Here is an 18,836-nt window from a genome sequence, read left to right as displayed (position 1 = left end):
CATTAGGGAATTGTTTTTGATTGCTCAGTAAATACATTGTGCATTCTCAACCCAAACCCTACTCAGCTTCAGTGAAAAGTTTAAGAAATGTCACTCAAGCATACATGGGTGTGTTTACACTGCAATCAGAGAGGTGACTACTGCATGAGTCCACATACCAGAGCTAGCTTTGATCTAGCTTGCTTGAATCCAAGTATCAGGGAAGCCAAAGCAGCACAGGCTAACTGTTTGAGTACACACTTAGGCTGTATCTAGACTAGCAAGTTTTTCCGCAAAATCATCTGCTTTTGCGGAAAAACTTGCCAGCTGTCTACACTGGCCGCTTAAATTTCCGCAAAAGCACTGACGATCTCATGTAAGATTGTCAGTGCTTTTGCGGAAATATTATGCTGCTCCCGTTCGGGCAAAAGTCTTTTTCCAAAAGACTTCTGCGCAAAAGGGCCAGTGTAGACAGCAGAGATTTCTTTTCCGCACAAAAGCCCCGATCGCCATTTTCGCGATCGGGGCTTTTTTGCGGAAAAGCGCATCTAGATTGGCCACGGACGCTTTTCCGCAAAAAGTGCTTTTGCAGAAAAGCGCCCTGCCAATCTAGATGCGCTTTTCCAAAAATGCTATTAACAGAAAACTTTTCCATTAAAAGCATTTCCGGAAAATCATGCCAGTGTAGACGTAGCCTTAGGGTGTGTCCAGCCTACCTCTACTAGTGAGTCTTCCAGACCAAATCTAAAGACTGGTCAGCTTGAGCCTGTCTTTCTTTTTTCTCTTCAGCATCTGAGGAAGCGAGCTGTAGCTCACAAATCTTGTACTCTAATACCGTGCTAAATTTGTTAGTCTTTAAAGTGCCACCAGACTCCTTGTTGCTTTTGCTGAAATAGACTAACATGGCTACTACCTCTCTGAGACTTGTGCGAGTGCTCTAAGAAGAGCTGAGTAGATTTTGCAGCTCAGACTTCCAAGTTAAGGCCAGATCTACACTAGACCTAGTAGCTCAGCTCAAGGTACGCAACTCTAGCTACGTAGAATCTGTGTCAGTACTGAAGGCCAGTGGGGGCACCCTCTCAGTTCAATTTAGCAAGACTTAACTAGACTCACTAAATCAAACTCAGGAAATTCAACTGCAGCAGTGTTGATCTTCCACAGAGTGAAGACACGCCCAAAGGGGGAGTGAAGAAGGTAGGCAGGGTCATACAGTCTGTGTAGCCATAGTTTCACTGCTAATGTTGTTTGAGCTGGATCAAAGTGATCCTAAGTATGACTTTACAGTCTGCAGTCACACCTCTAACTGCAGCTTAGTCGTGCCCATCAATAGAGAATCCGGGAGGGAAAATACATCTTTTAAAACAGACACCAAGTTCACGCCCCAAGCCTCTATTCCACTCACCAACCACTTCAGGAAAGCAAATTTAATTGGTCTAGAAACCCAGTGATTAGCCTTTTATTTTTTAGATAGAAAGTGATACAGTAATGGGGAAAGGAGCCAATATTGGGAGAAATTACAACGTTGTGCACTTTGGCGCAAAAAGTTCATATTTGTGAAAAAATAATTCCATTTGTGTATAAAATGGCAGCATCCTGAAGGTTCTCAATCCATTGCTATTTATCAAGCTAACTTGGCCTATTTCATCAAGCTGATGCATGCAGTTATGATTTTAGGGCTCAGTGTCAAAATGGAAAGTCTCTCTACCATTAAGTAGCCAGATCCAGCAACATTCCCAACAGTTACTGTGAATGGCATGACCTTAACTTCAAAGAAGAGAGAGACCTCCTGTGGTTACTATGGCCCCAGTTTAGCAGAGCATTTAATTTTAAGCAAAACACTGGAGTGTTTTGTTGAACACCAGTGGACTTAAGTAGGTTCTGCATTCTAAACACGTGCTTAAGTTGTTCAAGTTTAGCACATGCTTAGATAAGAGCTTTCCTGAATAGGGAGGACCTATATGTTCTAATGCAAACTGGTCACAATGCTCAATGGAAACAACAAAACATAACATACTTAAAAAACGTGCCTAAATCAAAGGGAAGGCTTTGTGCAGGTGCCAATCCCGCTTACTAAGATTATTATTTGTATATTATTTACTTTGCTTTCCCACTTCCAGCCCTTTCCTCAGGTCAGCAACTTCCATGGGGACCTGGACAGTCAGACCATCCATCGCCTTCTTAACACACACCTGGCAGCCGAGGCGTGATCTGAAAAGCAGACAACAGACTGAGTTTCGTACATTTTAAGGCAAAAGAAAGAGCCCTGTAGCACCCCCCAGAGATGCCCACACCATTCTGTTTGCCCTCCGAATTCATAACAGCCCAGCTGTCAAAGGGCAGAGCTACACTTTCCCCACAGGAAAGAGATTCTTAAGACACTTTCGCAATTGAAAATAAAACAGGCTCCCCCCCCCCTTAGTAACTGGTGCCTTATAAACACTGAGAGATTGGACTGTGGTGGACAAGAAAGAACATTCCCAGCCCATAAGTTGGTGTGTCTCAAGGTGCCAATCAGTGTTCTCTCTATTTTTTTCCATCCAGATGCAGAATAAATGTTGTTACATGCACTGAGGCACATGCCGATATGCAAACAGGCAGAAATGCTTACGTATCAGTGAGCCCATATGCCAAATCCAGCATGTCCATCTCCTCGTCTGTGATGGCATCCAGCTTTTGGAAGACGTTCTCCTCAAAGATGAGGTGACACGTAGAGCAAGCCAATGTCCCTTCACAGGCACCTGCAGGGCATGGGAGGGGTCAGCTCAGGGCATCAGAGAGCAGCAAGGAGATGGGGGGAGATAGTCTCAATGACCTGGGAGAAGAAGAGGTGCTGCCTATACCTAAAATACATCAGGAGAATTCGGTGGGAATCAAGGAGCCACCCTTGCTACGAACACATTTTCTGACAGCCACATAGCTCTGATCCAAAAGGATCCCAAAGCCCAATGAATACATAGTTGAAATATGGATATTTGATACATCTAGATAACTAACTAACAACATGAATATGGCCCATTGGGTACCAGCAATAACAGGAGTTACACAGGCATTGCCATTCCGGCCCTTTAAATGAGTTAGAAGTGTGAACCCCTATTCCCCAACATACACATACTCACTAAGGACTGCACGAGAGAGAGAGAGAGGTGGCTAACACACACACAGGTCTGTAAATGCCCCACAGGCCCTCAGTTCAACAATCCAAGTTTGACCCACTTGCAGAACCAATTAGAAGCAGACCAGGGAGTGAAGTCGCCAAACTACTGCAGTCTCGCAATTGATTATTTTACATTTCTGTTTGACCCTGGGGGCTTTCCTGTTACACTTACCAAAGCCATCAATGCTCAGGTTTTGATTAACCACCACTTCCAGCAAACTCTCCCCTTCTTTGGCTGTGGTTGTGAGTGTCTCTCCATCCCGGTTTATAAAATGCACCGTCACTCTGTCCGCAGAGCTGAAAAACAAGTTACAGGAGGTCAGTCCAGGCTGGACCACTGCAACCTGTGAACCAACCGCCAGTTGAGCAGGAGAATGAAGCAGTGATCCCATGAAGAATTTACATGAGGACCCAGCTTCTTGAAGAGCTACAATGCAGCATCATGAAAGTACAGGCAGTCCCCGACTTACGCGGATCTGACTTACGTCGGATCTGCACTTACGAACGGGGCTCTCTCACCCCGGAGCTCGCAGGCAGCAGTCTGCCACCTCGACCTCTGGGGCGAGAAAAGCTGCTCCCGGTGCCCCTGGTCTGCTGGGGACCGTCTCCAGCAGACCAGGGACACCGGGAGCAAAGCCGCAGCCGCGGCGTGTACCCGCGCTTCTGAGGCTTTGTTCTGGCAAAGCCTCAGAAGCGCGGGACCCTGCCGCGGCTGCGGCTTTGCTCCCGGTGCCCCTGATCTTCTGGGGACCGTTTCCAGCAGACCAGGGGCACCGGGAGCAAAGCCGCAGCAGCAGCGGGTCCCGCGCCAGAGCAAAGCCTCAGAGGCGCGGCACCCCGCCGCTGCGGCTTTGCTCCCCGTGTCCCTGGTCTGCTGGGGGGGGGCGCAGCTAGTGTGCCCCCCCCAGCAGACCAGGTTTTTGTTGTGGACCCTGGGGCAGAGCATCTGGGGCGCTGCTGGTTGGTCCTGCAGCGCCGCTCTGGGCACTACTGGACCCACCCGGCAGCACCCCAGCTGCTCTGCCCCAGGCGTCCCCAAATCAGCTGCTGCTGAAACTGACCAGCGCTGACTACAGGAAGCCCAAGGCACAGTTGCTCTGCCCCAGGCTTCCTGGAATCAGCCGCTGATCAGTTTCAGCAGCAGCTGACTTGGGGAAGCTTGGGGTTCTTAAGTTGAATTTGTATGTAAGTCAGAACTGGCGGTCAGTTTCAGCAGCGGCTGAATCTGGACGCCAGTTCCGACTTACATACAGATTCAACTTAAGAACAAACCTACAGTCCCTATCTTGTACGTTACCTGGGGACTGCCTGTTCCTACACTCGGTATCTTCACATGGTCCTTGGCATTCACTCCTCAGGGAAGGGCAACCAAGGGCCATTCAAATTTGAACAGACTCAAACTTAATCCCTTCATCAAAAATTTCTAAGAACAGAAATTTGACGAAGAGTGAATGAGCGCACCTGCAGCCTACGTATGGACAAGAGTGGGAGACTGTTGATTTAAACCCAAAGATCTGGCTGAACATTGCTATTGCTGGGCGGGAGTGGGGGGTTGCTCTCTGTTGGCTAACCCAGTATGGAAGGAAGTAAGGTTACTGCACAGTAAAGCTGTTCAGGATCCGATTTAAATTATGCAACAAGGACTTGCTTTTTTTCCCTCCTCAGGAGGATTATTTGCTAAATGCTCCATTTCCATTCTGTTAGTTCAACCCCTGATGCTGATACTGGGAATCTTGATATAATACATTAAGAGCTAAATTCATCCTCATCATAAGGAGGATGCAGTTTACAGTGTATGAATGGAAGTCACACCCATTTTCACCAGGACTAGATTTGGTCCTAAAACTCGACGTGAAGGTGAAGGCCCAGGGACTTTGCTGAATAGATCCATTCTGACTGGAAGTCTGCATAAAACTCACCACCCACTTCTGCAGGGATGTCTACAACAGATCATCCCAGATATGTTGCCTGTAATATTGCTGTAATGCCATAGTTATAACAGTAGATCAGAATATGCACACTCAGTAAGCACTGCATAAAACCTGCCTCTACTTAGGTTATTCTGAAGTGCTGCTCAAAAGATGGAGAAAGATTTTCTCTGAGTATTAAATAATTCCACCTCTTTACCGTTCTTTGCATGAGTGCAATCTAACCTGATTCCTGTAGACTAGAGAAAAGAAGTAGGGATATATGGGGAGTGCATACAGAGGGCTATTACAAGAAGGGAATTACAACAGAGGCTATCAATTAAACACATATGTACACCCTTCCCCCCCACCTGCAATTAAACACACACACGTGGCTTTACTTGGATTCCCCAGGCCATGAAACATTCCGTTTTTGTGATCTACAGGGCTGCTGATAGGGTGAGGGGGATACAAAAGGGGCAATTGCCTTGCAGCCCAGCAATTTAAAAGGATCTTTGGCTCTGGTCCACTACTTTAGCAGCAGTAGAAGCCGGAGCTCCATGCAGCATAGTCTGGGCAGCACTGAGGGCTGGCTGGGGAGGCCAACTTCTAGCCCCACCCCTTCCACCTAAAGCCTCACCTTTTCTGGGGAATCCTGAACTGAGCTCCACCCTCACCACAGATTGCCTACGGCTCAGCGAAGTCTGTTGCCAGCCCTAGTGACCTATAAGCTGCAAGAACACAAGCTTCATATCACCTGGCGCTCCTAAAAGTCATATGGGTCCAATTAGCATGTCTGTGGCTAGTGTATTTCTGTGACCGGCCTCTTATGCAAGAGCAAAGGCAGGATTCTGGTCACCAGCACACAGTGCTAGAAAACTCCGCAATATCTACGGGGTCTCCCTACAATTTTGATAAAGATTTTTTTTGTCCTGGACTTAAACAGAACATAGGTAACAATTGCGTCATTGCTGATTTTCACAGTTGCCTCTGCTGCTCTGGGTTCCTTCTGGAAGCAAAGTTGTCACAAGAGAAGCTGTCTGCACCCTGGTTCTGGAAATCCCATGAAAAAACCTGTTCTGGCCCAATTTGGCAGATCAGTTATATGTAAAGTACAGAGGTTGAACTTCACCATCTGCTGAATGCATTGAGGTCATCTGCTACTATAGTAAAGTATCAGAAAACTCACACCCCAAGGGTTACATCGTTAGGAACTCATTGGGCTAAAATGACAGGTGAGGGGTTCAGAAAACAACATCCACGAAAAATATAAATCTCAGATTCTTGCTATAGGGAATTTACAGCCCTAGAGACCTAAGACCTGTAGTTATCCACAGAGCAAACCTGCCAACATTCCTCAACACTGACCTAGAAAAACCACCTCTAGGGATTTCTGACAATAGCTAGTGCCAAATGCATCAGGGGGAATGAACAGAACAGGCAATTAGCAAGAGACCCATCCCCCATCATCCAGTTCCAGCTTCAGCCAGTTAGAGGTTTAGGAATACCCAGAGCATGGGGCTGTGTCCCTGACCATCTTAGATAATTGGCATTGATGGACCCATCCTCCATGAACTTATCCAATTCTTCTCTGAACCTGCTTACACTTTTGGCCTTCACAACAAATACTACAGATGACTGTGGTTGTGTTTCTTATAGCTATTTTAAACCTGCTACCTATTAATTTCAATGGGCAAACCCAGGTTATTGTGTTAAATGAAGGGATAAATAACACTTCCTTGTCACTTTCTCTACACTATCCATGATTTTATAGACCTCTATTATTATCTCTCCTTAGTTGTTTCTTTTCTAAGCTTTTGCCTTCTCTACCAACTTTGACAAGCAGATGGCCAATTCATGTCACCCATGACACAGAGTTAGACTGACACCTCCCCCATGAAATTCATTTCCCATCAAGCACTGCATCAAGCACTGACCAAAACATAAAAAATATTGTCCTAGACTAGAGATGCTGTAGTGCCCTCGAGGCACATCCCAATGCCAGTTCTCTGAGCCATTCAGAATGTGGTACACTGATGGAGGATGGCACACTGAATATAGTGGCATCATTATGAACAGTACCTCTGAACTGGACCTCCCCATACTCCTGTGAATTCAAAAAGGCAAGAATTGTCTCCAAGTGTCGGCCTCCCTGCACCCCACTCTCCCAAGTTGCCTTTGCAGATTGCGCTCTCAGCCCTCTAGAAAGGGATGTCACCCATCTAGCAGCCTCTGATAAATTCCTGAGCAACAGAAGAGTTGATGCAACTAGATGGCCTTGCTTTTGTCATTGCTGGCATCAGAAGAAGGTTCTGCAGCCTTGAGAATGATGTGTTAGCAGAGAGAATTAGCCAAGCCTGAAATCCTCTGGTTTCCCCCCAATACAAGGCTAAATGAAACTGCACCCAGTTTCTCACTGATTTAACATGAGCAACATTTAGCAAGGCCACATTCCTTGAAGCCCAAGGGACAAAAAAACATGCAGTGAGCTCAGATGGGCTGGGAAAGTCTAACACTGTCTACCCATTTCTTAGCAATATGCCCATAGAGTGAAAGCACACAAAGTCAAATGACATAAGTGTATACCAAATGCTCTGAAGTTTCCAGTGTAGCTGCCCAGAAGAACGTACTGTACTGTATTTAGGCTCAGTTGCATTCAGTATGCTCTTGGAAAGCCCATCTAGTAAGCAGAGGGTGAACAGATTGATTAGGAATATCTCTGAGACAGCAGAAGCATCAGCTGGGAGTGCCTATGCAATGTGTTTATCCCCAGCTGTGCTATGCAGCCCACGAAGAAATCAGTGGAAACAGAAGAGAAGGACCAAGGTCCAGCAATTTTCATTCCCCTCTACTATTCCCAAATCCATTGGACAGAAGGTGTGGAAGACTTGACTGTAATGAGTGGTACCTGATCAATCCTTCAGAAACAGGTGGAAATAATTACCCATGAAAACTCCACAATGGGGGACTGAGTGGAAATTCCTTCCCTCCATCAAGCTTATTGATCAGGTTAACTTTGCAACAGTGATCCAGAATTACCCTGATTGTGTCTAGCACCATCTGTGCTCTTAGATCAGTGAATAACTAGCATTAATCATCACTATTATGCCCGTGTTACAGTATCTCTGTAGGTAACTGTTCTCTTAAGCCTAGTATAGTAACTCAAATTGTCCGGCATCCAGTGGTCTGGCACTCCCGATAGTCTGGCACCAACTGGAACCCAGAAGTGCTCCAGCCAGCCGGACAATTGGAGCTGCTCCGCACCACTTCCCCAAGTCTGCTGCTGCCGCTGCTGAAACTGACCAGCTGAGGACTTGGGGAAGCGGCGCAGAGCAGAGCAGCTGGGGTGCTGCTGGGTTGGTCCCACAGCACCACCGCTCCTCACCCCCTTGCTTGGCTCCCGGCAGCACCCCAGCTACTCTGCCCCCATAGTTTCCCCAAGTCTGCCACTGGTCAGTTTCAGCAGCAGCGGACTTGGAGAAGCCGTGGAGCAGAGCAGCTGGGGTGTTGCCGGGTTGGTCCCGCAGTGCCATCCCTCACTAGCACCCAGTTCACCCCACACTGCACCGTTCCCCGCCCGACCTGTCACAGCCCCCCTGCCGGAGTACCTCCTGATACTGGTGGGACCGCCTCATGATGGTGGGACCAGCAGTGGCTCCAAAACTTCCGCATGCAGAAGGCCACCTTCTTGGACCTGTGTGCCTGGCTCACCCCTACCCTCCAATGACAGGACACCCACCTGCAGCCCATCATCCCTCTTTTCAATGGTGTTGCAGGCCCTGATTGACCGCCAGGGACAGTTTTCAGACTATTTTGTAGGGTGGTTGGGCTGGACACATGATGCCCATATATTTAGGAACTCTAGCCTCTACTGCAAGCTGCAGGCTGAAACATTCTTCCCCCAGGGGAACTTTGCGGTTGGTGACGGGCAGATGCTGATTTGCACTGTGGGTGATGTGGCCTACCCACTGATGCCATGGCTCATGAAGCCCTACACTCGCCACCTGGATCCGAGCAGGGAACAATTTAACGTGCACTTGAACCGGGCTCGCATGCAGGTGGAATGCGCCTTCAGGCACCTCAAGGCCCAGTTCAGGTGCCTACTGACATGCCCTGTTGTGGGGGAGCACAACATCCCCGAGGTGGTCTCTGCCTGTTGCATGCTCAGCACCCTGGTAAAGAGCAAAGGAGTGGGCTTCCTCCTGGGCTGGTGGTGAGGGGAGGCTGTTTGAACAGCCCTGGACAGCTGCCATCAGCCAGGCCCATCAGGCTGGGGTGCACATCCGGGATGCCCTGAGGGAGAGGTTCTCTGAAGGAGCCCAGTAACTCCCCCCAGGGCCTCCCCAATGGGGGCTTGTGCCTTGCCCCCCAAAACCTTTCCCACCACAATCCCTCCCTGCCCCCATTCCCTGCACAATTAATAAACACACCAGTTTTGAAAAGAACAAAAACTTTGCATATTGTTTTTTATAATACAAGTAACTGGGGAAGAAGGGGGCTGAGAACCTGAAGGGGGGAAGAAGGAGGGGGACTGAGAATGAGGAGAGGGGCTCAGGACTGGGAGTGTCATGTGAAGCACCTGCAAGTGTCACCTCGGGTCTGGGGACCTCAATGGACTGGGGGTAGGGTTGCCAGGTGTCCGGTAAAAAAAATGCAGAGAATACCGAACACCTGAGCTGTCCGGTATTCTCTGAATTTTTCCCCAGCCAGGAGGAAAAAATGCCAGGCACCTGGCAACCCTACAAGCATTCAGCGCCCGACCTCTCCTCGGCTCCAGCCCCCATGCTTACTCCGTTCCCTAAGGCTGCTGGCACAAAATGGCTGCCAGCCAAAAGACTTAGGGGAAGCAATGTTTCCTTTGGGTCTTAGTATTCAACCACTCCCCTGTTCCTATCCCTGCACTGACTCTTAAAGGGGACATGCTTGGGTTTTTTGGTTTTTTTTGGCTTAAGTCCTTGGAATCCTTTTTTTTTTTTTTTTTTTTCCTGCTCAACAACTGCAACAGAATTTTTCCTGTTTTTTGGGGGGGAGGGGGGGCTCAGTATTTTTGTTTCAACCATCTGGCAACCCTAACTCGGGGTTGGGTGAGGCCCGGGATAACAGGTGGCTGGGCAGGACGAGGGGCTGCAGTGGGGTGAGGGATGGCAGAGGGAGCAGGAATCGGGGGAGCAGAAGTGGCGGGGGAACAGGGACAGAACCCAGGTGTGCCATCACTTCCTGGATGGTGACACATATTTTCACCTTGTCACACAAGCTGGTCCCACATGCGCCATCACGGACCTTTTGGGCCAGAGTCTGGTGCATGTCAAGCAGGACTGCTATGTGCTGTCACATGAGGTCGTGGTGGACCCTCCAGTGCTTGCGGCTCCCCTGGCTTTGGTTGGCTGCCTGGGCTGGTGTGGCTGTGGAGGACAAGAGGGAGAGGCAGTAGCCGGTCAGTCTCCATGCAGACTGTCCCTGAGGCTGTGCCATCCTCTGTGAGCAGCAACCAACTGTCCTTGGGCCAGAGGATGGGGATGTCCCAGGAGGAAGGCCACACGTGGTCTACACAACAGGCCTGGCCTCACAGGGGCTCCGAGGTACCTTGGGGACCATCCTGCCCGCTTCCCTCCCCCCATGGACAAACAGGCCAGGGAAGTCTCTGGCCAGAGTGGGCTCCCATGGACGGGAGAGGGGCCTGGAGCGGCCTGGCCCTCCCTGGGGCCCACACACACACCCCTGCACCTGGCAGCGCTATCTGCGGTAATGGGTGGTGCCTCTCGCATGCAGGCATGGCCGTGTGCTATGTGCCACACTCATCGGTCTGTGTGGGGTTGTGCGTGTGCCCTTGTGCCCAGTCTGCTTGCAGCAGTGCCTGGCGGGGGGAGGACGTTCCTCCCAGTGGTCATACCTGTGTGGGGCCTCCCCACAGGCTGTGAGCAGCAGCCTGTGTGTGCTCCAGGACTGGCTCCGGAGACCACGTGGTGCGCACTACTGCTGCTCGCTGTCCAGGCCGAGCATGTTGAGCGATGATCACGTCCCATCCCCTGTGCTCCCACCTTCCCCGCCCTGTGTGTGCGCCAGCCTGACAGCACTCACCTGATGTTCCCTCCCCAGCGTCAAACCGGCTCGAGATTGAGGGTGACGACACTGCCGGTGTCCTCCTTCTTCTTCCTCTTTTAGGAGCTCCAGCCAGGCTACCACAGGTGTCTCGAGGCCTGAATCCACCAGAGCGGCTGGGGACAGGGCTTGCTCACCACCCGGAATTTGGTGGAGCTCTTTGTAATAGAGGCAGGAGTGGGGTCCTGCCCCAGAGCGGGAGCTGTGCTCCCTGGCCTGTGCATAGCCTTGCCACAGCTCCTTCACCTTGCTCCTCACTTGGTCACAGGTGCGGGGGTGGTGTCCTCTCTGGCCAAGAGCCTCGGCCATTGGGCCATAAATGTCCCCATTTCTGTGACACAACTGGAGTTCCTGGAGGGACTCCTCCTCGCCCCAGAGCTCCAGGAGAGCCAGGATCTCAGCCCCCAACTAGGATGGTGCCTGGTATTTGGTGCCCCTGAGTGTGTCCTTGAACCCATGGGGCTGCTCTCTGGAAGGGCTAGGGGGACCTTGGGGGGCTTGTGGCTGTGCCATGGCTCCTTCTTTGTGTGGCAGGGAGAGCCGGATGGTCAGGGTGCTGCTCTGAGGCCAGCTTCCCGCCACAAGGCTTGCCCCGGGTGCCTGCAGCTTCAAGAGGTGGCTGGAGACAGGAACTATAGAGCTGTGATTAGTGTGGACAGAGTGTCCACCAGGGCACCTGTGCTTTTTCTGGGGGGCCTTTTTTTCCTAAAGAACTGCCTCTTCCTCATCCACACACACCTTTTTCAGAAACAGCTCTTTCGGAAAAGGCCTTCTTCCTCGTAGAATGAAGTTTACCGATGTCAGAAAAACCCGTGTTCTTTTGATTTTCTTTCGAAAACGCGATTGCAGTGTGGATGTAGGTGACGTTTTTCGGAAAAATGGCCGTTTTTCTGAAAAAATCCTGTAGTCTAGATGCACCATAAGTGAGCACAGAGGCAGCTGAGGGACAGCATGGTGCAGCAGACACAGCACTGCATTGAGAATAAAGCACCACAAGTCCTGTATGACTACAGGAAAGTTACAGCCCCTTTGTTCCTCAGTTTCTCTCTCTGTATCATGGCAATGATGACAATCAGCCATGTAAGACACTTTCAGATGAACAACTGACAAACTCATCACCATTAGGTACGTATCAAGTTTTTTTTTTTTTAAATCATTACACATTACTATCATTGCCTTAGATTGGTAAAACTGAATTAATAACTTACTGAGGCAATTTACTTTAATAATCTCACACATCCTGCAGTGTGAATCTCAGTTTGGAGGACTGAATTGGCTTGGCAGACTTTTACTTTGACCTACCCAGTAACTCTGGGTTCCTGGCATGGTGACTAGTTGTCGAACAGGACTGTATAGCTTGCCTCCACGTGGTTATAACATGCAGTCCGTATTATGCATAAGGTGGATGGGTGCATGGATGTCTGCAAACATTCCTTCTGTGGCATGATCTCCTGCCTTGCTAAACTAGTCATTTTCACAATGAGGTCTTCACAGACTATTGTTCCAACCCCAAAGGGGAATATTTAAATAAAACAAGATTCAAACCCCCTGTTTATTGTCACTTTCACGTCATGACAGAATTCTTATTCATATTACATCCTGCAAAACTCTTGGTCCAAGATTTTGTTTAGGGACAACACAATTTTCAAGCAAGACTAGTGATTTTGGGTGTTCCACTTGAGATGCTTTAAATGGGTCTAATTTTCAAAGGCAGGTGCTCACTATTATCTGAAGATTTCTCCAAGATATTCAAGTTGGGCATCTCAAAACCAGAAGCACTCACAGTCACTAGTTCCCTCAGGCCCTTTGTGATTCAGAAAACTAGCACAGGAATGGCCCTTTAATTTTTTTTTTAAAGGATATTTTATAAGGTCATATGAAAATGCATGGTACCAAAAAGTATTGCTGGAAAGAAGTCAGTAAGCAACGAACTAATTAAAAAGGAAAACAATTGATAGTGCGTGTTCATAAATCCCACTGAACAAGCTTATCAGTAGAACTCCTTTCTCTAGGGTCAGATAACAATGTGGCCTATTGTGTTCTTTCTAGATGTATTTTAATCTTTGCTAGCAGATTAAAGCCTGTCTTGCATCACATTTGTTTGGAAGATCTACAAAGTTCTTTCATTTCCCCAAGGAAACCTGTTTTCCTTTCACATTATCCTTAACACAAAAGGATCTCCTTAAAGAGAGATCCTCAGAACTGGTGAGAGATTTGAGGTGAAGCTTAGACCCACCCAGTAACTCTGGGTTTGATTCTGTATCTCTTTCTCTCCCAAAGTAGTACCATTTACCCTTCAATAGCCTCCCTTGTCAAGCCTGCCCCCAGAACCACCCAATATTCCCAGCCTTCTTCCATTGGTCAGTTTCTCACATAACCTCCTCCATACCTGTTCCTGTGCTGCCCCCTACTAATGGCCCAAACTCCATGAGCAAATCTTCAAGGCTCCTACCTTGCCCACATTTGCGTTGTATCTAAATTGTCTGCTGTTGGTCCCCTTTCCCTCATTAGTTGCCCATGATGGTGAGCTCCATGGAGCAGGGACCATCCTCTTCAAATATTTGGAAATGGCCTGCACATAATGGGCACTACTGGTAACAATCAAACATACTACCTAGAGGCAGACTTGCAACCCTGGGCTTTATGCTTTCAGTTGATATTCTACTTTCCAAACCACTAAAGGATTTGGTGTCACTGAAATACTTCTTCCCTGAGCCAAGCCCATTTGCTCTTTTGGATCAAATACTTTGTTCTGACTGCAGTGAGTTGACCTGTTGATTGTTTATGCCCAATAGGGCACACACTAATCAGAGGGAGGCTCTCTTTTAAAGGTGCAGAAAACAGCTGTGAAGCACTATACCTGACCTGCCAGATGCTGCAAGACTCAGTTTGTCTGATTCAAGACCTATTGATGTCTAATCCAGGGATGGATTTGTTGACCCCTGCAATCTCTAAAGAGCTTTAAGGTCTGGCCCTGGGCTGGGATTCTGCAAAAGGGAAAGAAAAAGGTAAAAATCATATTCACAAACATTTTACCTTGTGAATTTAAGAACTGGATTGATTGTTATGGGCCTTCTCCAAACCTTGTTCCTGAATATTCTCCCCCATCCTTTAGCTGGCAGACTCATCCCTGAAAAGCAGTTCTGTCTGAAAAAAGGAGCCTCTCTAGAATGTTTATTGAGATCTTAAATTCCTTCTGTACAAAGCTCTCACATTCTTAAGGGTTGCCATTTGTTACTGTTTGTCGTGCCACGTTGGAGAGGTGGGTTTGAGGCTTCATCCCGGTCATATGGAGCATTTCTGAGACTATGTCTACACTACAGGCTTCTTGTGCAAGAAGAGATCTTCCGCAAAAACATCTTGCGCAAGAGAGCGTCCACACTGCATGGATGCTCTCTCAAAAGAAAGTGCTGATTGCTATCCACAGAATGGCCCTCAGCACACCTGTGCTTTTTCCTCTTTTTGTGCAAAAAAACCCGTTGCCCGTCCATACACACCTTTTTGTGCAAAAACTCTTATGCAAAAAGGAGTTATTCCTCATAGAAGGAGGAATACCTACGCCGAAAAACCCCCTCTGTTCTTCTGTTTTACTTGCACAAAAACACGCTTGAGGTATGGATGCTCTGCGAGTTTTTGCGCAAAAATGGTTGGTTTTGCGCAAAAACTCTGCTGTGTAGACCTCGCCTGAGTGTAAAGTTGAATAACCCCCTATTGCTCACCAGTGGCCTTTGGAGGCAAAAATAGAAACTTTTATGGGGATCCATCCAGTGGGCAAGCATGCTGAAGCAGTCAGCCTTCCCAAGAAGTGTGGAAGAATGTAAAGATGGTAGATTCTTAGGGGCAAAGGAAAATATCAATAAATGGTGGGATCCATCCAAGAGAAAACAGGGAGAATTTGAAAAAAAAAATCAGACAAATGATAAAAAGGAACACAAGTTGACAATTCCTGATAGTAACTGTGGAGCTAGTTGTATTGTCCCCCCAGGATGAGCTCAGAGAACCTCCTGCTCCCAGCTGGGAGGGTGACAATGCAGTGCAACGTGAGTTGCTGGCATATGCCCAGCAAGTGAGTGCACTGCTGCCTGCACGGTACTGCCAGCCTTACCAGCTGGAGAGCAAAGGACAAGGTCAGGATCTGAACTCACATGGCTGTAGCTTGAAGTCTTGGCCAGCCCTGGTCCATGTGATGAATTCATCCTTCAAAAACTGCACCACACACTAATAAAACTCTGAGAAGCTATTGGTAATTCCTTAATCTCCACTGGCCCTTTCTGGGGGAAAGGGGGTAGGGAAGGTTACTAAGGTAAAGAATTTGAGGTCTTTAGGACACATGACATGACTTCTCCTTTCCATCAGTCACTGAAATACAAACCATCCTGCTGCACTGAAGTATGTAAAGCTCCTGTATTGGAAAAAGGGCCCTGGAACCGGTCACCCCTTTGTCACACACTGGGAATCCAGCTGTACTGACAGTGACTAAGTACTCATCCTATGATGCACAGTTGTAGGCATAAGGAAAATGAGGTACGTCTCAATTGTATTTGTACCAAACAGGGTTCACATTGCAAAAGCTACTGTCATGGTTGCATTAACTGGCCTCCTTTTCAGATGCCTTAGCAGAGAGGCCGAGGACTGGGCACTGTGATTCAGCTGGACTCAGGAAATCTGGCTTTCCACAGACATGACTGGCTTGCCTCTTTAGACTGTCAGCAAGGTCTCTTGCCCTGTATTTGTACCGCACCTAGCATCATAGGCCACTCTGCTCAGCCGGGGGTCTCTATTGTAACACAACCAAACCACAGCGTAACAGAGCTATGGACACTCAGCTGCCCTCTCATGCTCCTCCTTAGGAGTGAAGCATTTTGGCAGGAGGAGAAGGAGAGGGAAACTTACAGTGCTGCAGCCTATGAATAGAGAGCTTTATTCTCCAGGGCAATCCAGCTAGCACTGAATTCATATAAAAAAGAAAGAAAGGAACTAGCCAAGGTACATACATGTTATCGTAGTCAGAGAAATATTATTGCCCAGCTAGTCCCCAGCGTTTGCTGGAACTCACTTAGATCAAAGAATTTAGGTAAGCATAGTACATGCCAAACTGAGCTACTCCCCCACTCCCTGTTAAATATTACCTATTGTCCCAATTCAACCCCCTGTTGGACCTAGTTCTGCCTTTAAGGCACCAAGTACAAAAAGCTAGTGAGAGTAACCTGGGCAAGAACCATGCATGGAGTCAGCATTACATTCAGCTCAGTGTCCTTCTGGTGGGGTTGCCTCTTTCATCCATATCTCCCTCAGACTGGGCTTGTCTGAGTCACGGTGCCAATCTCACCTAGTTAGGGAATCATCTGCTTTTCATTTCAAACATCCTCACTAATGTGTCTGTTCCACCCCTGCACTTCAGCAGGCTAAGAGAGGTGCCCAAGGCCCTAGGCTGACAGGTTCAGGCTGTTTTTCCTGAAAAAAGTTAGGTAGATTTAGTCTTTTGCTTACCCTGTGTCCTTTGGGACATCATGGAGCCTGTGTGTGGTGCTGAAGCTTCTCTCTGGCTGCAGGCTGGCAGATGCCTGACTGTTCTCAGCTACTCCGAGGGACTGAAAGGATTGAACTTTGCCCAAATTAAGTCCATTTAGCAAGGGGCGGATAAGTCGTGGGGCACACCGGGCCATCATGTTGGTGAAGTCTTGCTTTAGGTTTCCTCGTTCTTTTTTGTTGCAGGGCTGGCTAGCTTCTGAGGTATAAGTACAGTGGAGAGAGAAAAAAAATCTAGGACAGCCTCCAGGGAGAAGGGGAGGGGGAAAGAGATGTGTCCTGGGCATTACTACAGCACAACCTACTGGTAGAGGTTTGCTGCTGTAAGCTGTAGTAATGTACAAGCCCTGAGCAGGTTAGGCATTGGAAAGAATAGTGAAGTGTGATCAGCTGGGGTCCTGTTTCAATTCTATCAATCAAACAAAGCCATTCTCAGAAGCATTTTCAGTACAATGCCCAGCTACGGTATGTATGTCTGACCTGTTGGTTGCAGCAGTAGACTGGGACTTGAGCTCTATTGCTGCCTCATTGAGTGTCTCTCCTCTAACACTTAGGCTACGTCTAGACTGGCTTGATTTTCCGCAAATGCTTTTAACTGAAAAGTTTTTCCTTTAAAAGAATTTGCAGAAAAGAGTGTCTAGAGTGGCACGGACGCTTTTCCGCAAAAGCACTTTTTCCAGAAAAGCATCCGTGCCAATCTAGACACAGTTTTACGCAAGAAAGCCCCGATCGCCATTTTTGCCATCAGGGCTTTTTTGCGCAAAACAGTTTTTAGCTGTCTACACTGGCCCTCTTGCGCAAAAACATTTCCAGAAAAGGGCTTTTGCTCGAACGGGAATGTCAAAGCATTTGCGCAAGAAGCACTGATTTCGGACAGTAGAACATCAGTGCTTTGGCGCAAAATCAAGCGGCCAGTGTAGACAGCTGGCAAGTTTTTGCGCAAAAGCAACTGCTTTTGCAGAAAAACTTGCTGATCTAGACAGCCTTAGAGTAATGAGCAAGGACTCCTGGCTTCTATTCCCCATTCAGACGCTGTGTAGCTACAAGCAAGTCACTTCATCTCGCTGTGCCACAGCTTCCTTTCTGTAAAAGGAGCACCTTTGCCTACTTCACAAGAGGAAGGAGAGGCTCAGTTAACAAATGGTTTTGAATTCCTCAGCCACAAGTATGAATTATTATCCTAGTCATTTAAATGTACACACAGTTTAGTACTGGTGATAACCCTAGAGACTCAGTTTATTCCCAAAGCAAGTACAGCATGGCAGCAATAGTGTCCTCAGCCAAACAACAATACGCCTCACCCCAGACCCAAAAGGGGCTCACCATTATAAGGGAGAGTCAAGTCCATTCTTAGGCTGATCATTTCAGGAGACTGAATTGTCTCTGAACAAATCTGAATAATTTGACAGTTCAGAGAAATGTTTTAATTAGGTGTATCTACATCATAAAACAGCCTTTACAGTACTAAACAGGCAATACTAATTACCAGCATTACTGATGACCTTTTAAACTGGAATGGTCTAGGCTTCCCACATAGGTTTCAGAAGAGGGTAGCAGCAAACCAAAAGGAAGATAAATTAGGAATTTTAGTCTAGAACTGGTCAGAAAATGAGGTGGGGGGAGAATAAAAATTTAGAAGCAAAAATTGTTTTGTTTTCGGTGGGAAAAGCAACTCCGTCAAAGTGAAAAATTTCAGCCTGAAACTTTTTGGATTGGGGATTTTCCATTTTTCAACAAAATATCAACATGCTGAGAAAAGCAGACACATTTCATGAACAAGTCTAATCCATCAAAAACTCCAATAATCTGTTGTAGGGGACAGGGGGGAGGGTTTCCAACCAGCCATATTTAAAATATACCATTTGAATCATTTTGTCGTCTTGCTCTCAAGACTAAATTGAAGCTGAAGTGCTTTCAGGGACTAACATGAAATTAGAAAGAAGAAGCAGGTCCCCTCCCTGAGCTCTTGGAGAACTCATGATCTCCAGAGTCACCTGCCCTCTCTCGCTGTGTCTAGATTACATCCCTCTACTGACAGAGGGATGTAATCTAGATGTAGCCAGTGTGATGTGCCTTTCACATCCTGTGCCTTGGATCCTCTTCCTGTTCCCACAGACTTCACTGAGAGAAGGGTCAGCACCATTCTCCATGGGTATATCTATACCACC

General features: G+C 47.8%; 1 protein-coding gene across 1 annotated transcript; it reads right to left on the bottom strand.

The window, feature by feature from the left end:
* Window positions 1–1,419: 1,419 nt before the first annotated feature.
* Window positions 1,420–16,897, bottom strand: LOC102462071 (adrenodoxin). The gene is made up of 4 exons (XM_006136140.5): window positions 16,630–16,897; window positions 3,306–3,430; window positions 2,588–2,717; window positions 1,420–2,187 (listed from the first exon to the last, which is right to left on the bottom strand). The coding sequence occupies exons 1-4, from the start codon at window positions 16,806–16,808 to the stop codon at window positions 2,070–2,072; spliced, it is 552 nt and encodes a 183-aa protein (XP_006136202.3). The 5' UTR covers window positions 16,809–16,897; the 3' UTR covers window positions 1,420–2,069.
* Between the last annotated feature and the right edge of the window lie 1,939 nt (window positions 16,898–18,836).

Source organism: Pelodiscus sinensis, chromosome 13, assembly GCF_052426305.1.
Source record: "Pelodiscus sinensis isolate ZL-2025 chromosome 13, ASM5242630v1, whole genome shotgun sequence".
Classification (NCBI taxonomy): Eukaryota; Metazoa; Chordata; order Testudines; family Trionychidae; genus Pelodiscus; species Pelodiscus sinensis.
This window is presented reverse-complemented; position numbering and strand designations above follow the sequence as displayed.

What these genes read in the sequence shown, in the direction of transcription:
- LOC102462071 (XM_006136140.5), bottom strand. Translation starts at nt 16,808, where the DNA reads ATGATGGCCCGGTGTGCCCCACGACTTATCCGCCCCTTGCTAAATGGA. An exon ending in GATGTCCCAAAGGACACAGG is followed by an intron (nt 3,431 to 16,629) that starts GTAAGCAAAAGA and finishes CTTGTTTTTCAG; the next exon opens with CTCTGCGGACAGAGTGACGG. An exon ending in CCTGAGCATTGATGGCTTTG is followed by an intron (nt 2,718 to 3,305) that starts GTAAGTGTAACA and finishes CATGCCCTGCAG; the next exon opens with GTGCCTGTGAAGGGACATTG.